At 31.7% G+C, this 2,156-nt stretch overlaps 1 protein-coding gene across 1 annotated transcript; it reads left to right on the top strand.

Moving 5' to 3' along the window:
- Positions 1-258: 258 nt before the first annotated feature.
- On the top strand, positions 259-1,741 carry LOC118055074 (NAC domain-containing protein 22). The gene is made up of 3 exons (XM_035066869.2): positions 259-841; positions 1,089-1,366; positions 1,526-1,741. The coding sequence occupies exons 1-3, from the start codon at positions 661-663 to the stop codon at positions 1,580-1,582; spliced, it is 516 nt and encodes a 171-aa protein (XP_034922760.1). The 5' UTR covers positions 259-660; the 3' UTR covers positions 1,583-1,741.
- The last annotated feature ends 415 nt before the right edge of the window (positions 1,742-2,156 follow it).

The following is a 2,156-nucleotide window of genomic DNA, read 5'->3' as shown; positions in this document are numbered from 1 at the left end:
AGGGTCCACCTATTTAAAATATATATAAAAAAAAACATTTTATCTTTCCACTTTTAAACATTAGCTAATAAAACAAATTGAAATGTTTTGCCGAGCTATTGTTTGCATAATTTTGAATGATTTAATATGTTAATATCAAAAATAAATTTTAATATATATATATATATATAATTTTAAAAAATAATTACTATTAAAATCGCAAACAAACCAAAGGGCTGGAAAAATAAAATATAAGAAGGGACTGGCCCATACGTTACCCTTAGGTCAAAAATCCTGGATAGGAAAATTCACTTTTCCGCCGCTCTTCCTTTTGTCTATTTGGAGCCGCATGCAATTCGTCCCTTGAAAATGAGAATACCGTGCTGATTTTTACATCAAAACGATGCTCTTTTTATTTCCCCTTTTCCTCGTAGAATCCATATTAACAGTGAAAACATCTTTCTGGATTGCAGCATCAGGATTAAGTTCTAGAAATTGGACTTGATTCAGCTGCCAGTCTCTCTCTCTCTCTCTCTCTCTCTATATATATATATATATATGCTACAACCCCCACCATCCACAAATCATACTGTCATCTATTAACTAGCTAGTCTCTTAATTCTAATTACAATTACAATACAATCATTGTCCCTGTCTCTATACGCTTTTGTACACCTCAAAATGTCTAGTGGCGAACAAGTTTTGGATGTGCCTGCTGTCTTTGCTGCTGGCTATAAGTTTTGCCCCATGGATAGTGATGTTGTTGTATTTTATTTGAAGAGGAAAATTCTAGGTGAACAACTTCCTAACATTATTCCTACCACTGATGTTTACGCATCAAGCCCAGATAAACTCCCTTTGGGTAAATTAATTTTCCTTATTTTTTTAAAAAAACTTGTTTGTCTTATGAGTAATTGGTTTGAAACCCCCCCCCCCTGCTGTTTATGCACCCTGCATGTTTGATAGTAGATATATACAAGGCTTCAACATAATGTTGAAGGCAAAAATGGTTGTAGACTGGCCACGACTGCTAAAATGGTCACCTCCATTTTTTATGTCTCTATAATCAAGTTCTTGTTCAGAATTTAACTTTTGTAATTGATCTCTAGGTTTATTTCAAATGGGGCAGCGCAACGAGTGGTTTTTCTTTTCCACCAAGAGTAAAGACGACGACATTACGGTAATAGATGGTGGTTACTATGAGATCGATCCTGACGGTGCAGCTCCGATCACATGGGAGGGTAAAATTGTTGGTCATTTGAAGACACTGTTTTTCTATCAAGGAAGTCCTCCTAATGGAACTGAAACTGAATGGATGGTAGAGGAATTTAGAGTTAATCCCGAGCTTGTTCCAGTTGACAAAGCTGACCATACCACTCAAGAGAAGGTAATTTGACAATTCACTTGCTTCATGTTTGGCAATGTCTTGCATTCGGGGAGAGACTTAATTAAATCTGAAAATTTTTGTTTATTTATTTTTTCAATTATTTAGAAATTACATTTTGTCTAATAGTAGTGATTTGTGTTGTTTATGATTATATTATAGATTACAAACCTTGTTGTATGCAAAATTTATCGAATGCGGCCACCACCTTCACCCTAAATGGCGTTGTCAGGTCAGTTCAGAAGTGCAAGAGAAGACATTTTTTAGTTCCAGTCGAGCAAGCAGGTTCAAGGGATAAGCTTCTTCATGCTATTAGTGTAGCAACAAGGAGTGTTTTTTAATCTTTTCTTTTTCTTTTTGCACTCAGACCTTATATTAAGTTACCAATTTATGATGATTTTTTTAATAATGATGTTATAAACAATGATTTTAATAGTGATGATATCATTAATAATATTTTAGTTGATAAGTTAAAAGTTGAGTGCAAAGAAAATATAAAAGGTGCTTGAAAAAAAAAATTACTAATTTAAATTATATTGATCCATTTAATTAATTATAAATTTACTATTATCACAAATATAGATTTATTAAAAAGTTTCATGGTAAAATACATTTTAATAAATGAAATTTGAGGTTTGTAATTAATTGTTATTGATGCAGTAAAAGAAAAATTATTTGTCAATTCATGTTTTTTATTAAAAAAAAAATTAATATGAAGGGATTTTAGTTATATAAAATTGTTATACATATAAAGTGAAAAGAAAAGAAATTGAAAAGACTTGATTGGACATCA

This window comes from Populus alba, chromosome 4 (genome assembly GCF_005239225.2).
Source record: "Populus alba chromosome 4, ASM523922v2, whole genome shotgun sequence".
Classification (NCBI taxonomy): domain Eukaryota; kingdom Viridiplantae; phylum Streptophyta; class Magnoliopsida; order Malpighiales; family Salicaceae; genus Populus; species Populus alba.
This window is presented reverse-complemented; position numbering and strand designations above follow the sequence as displayed.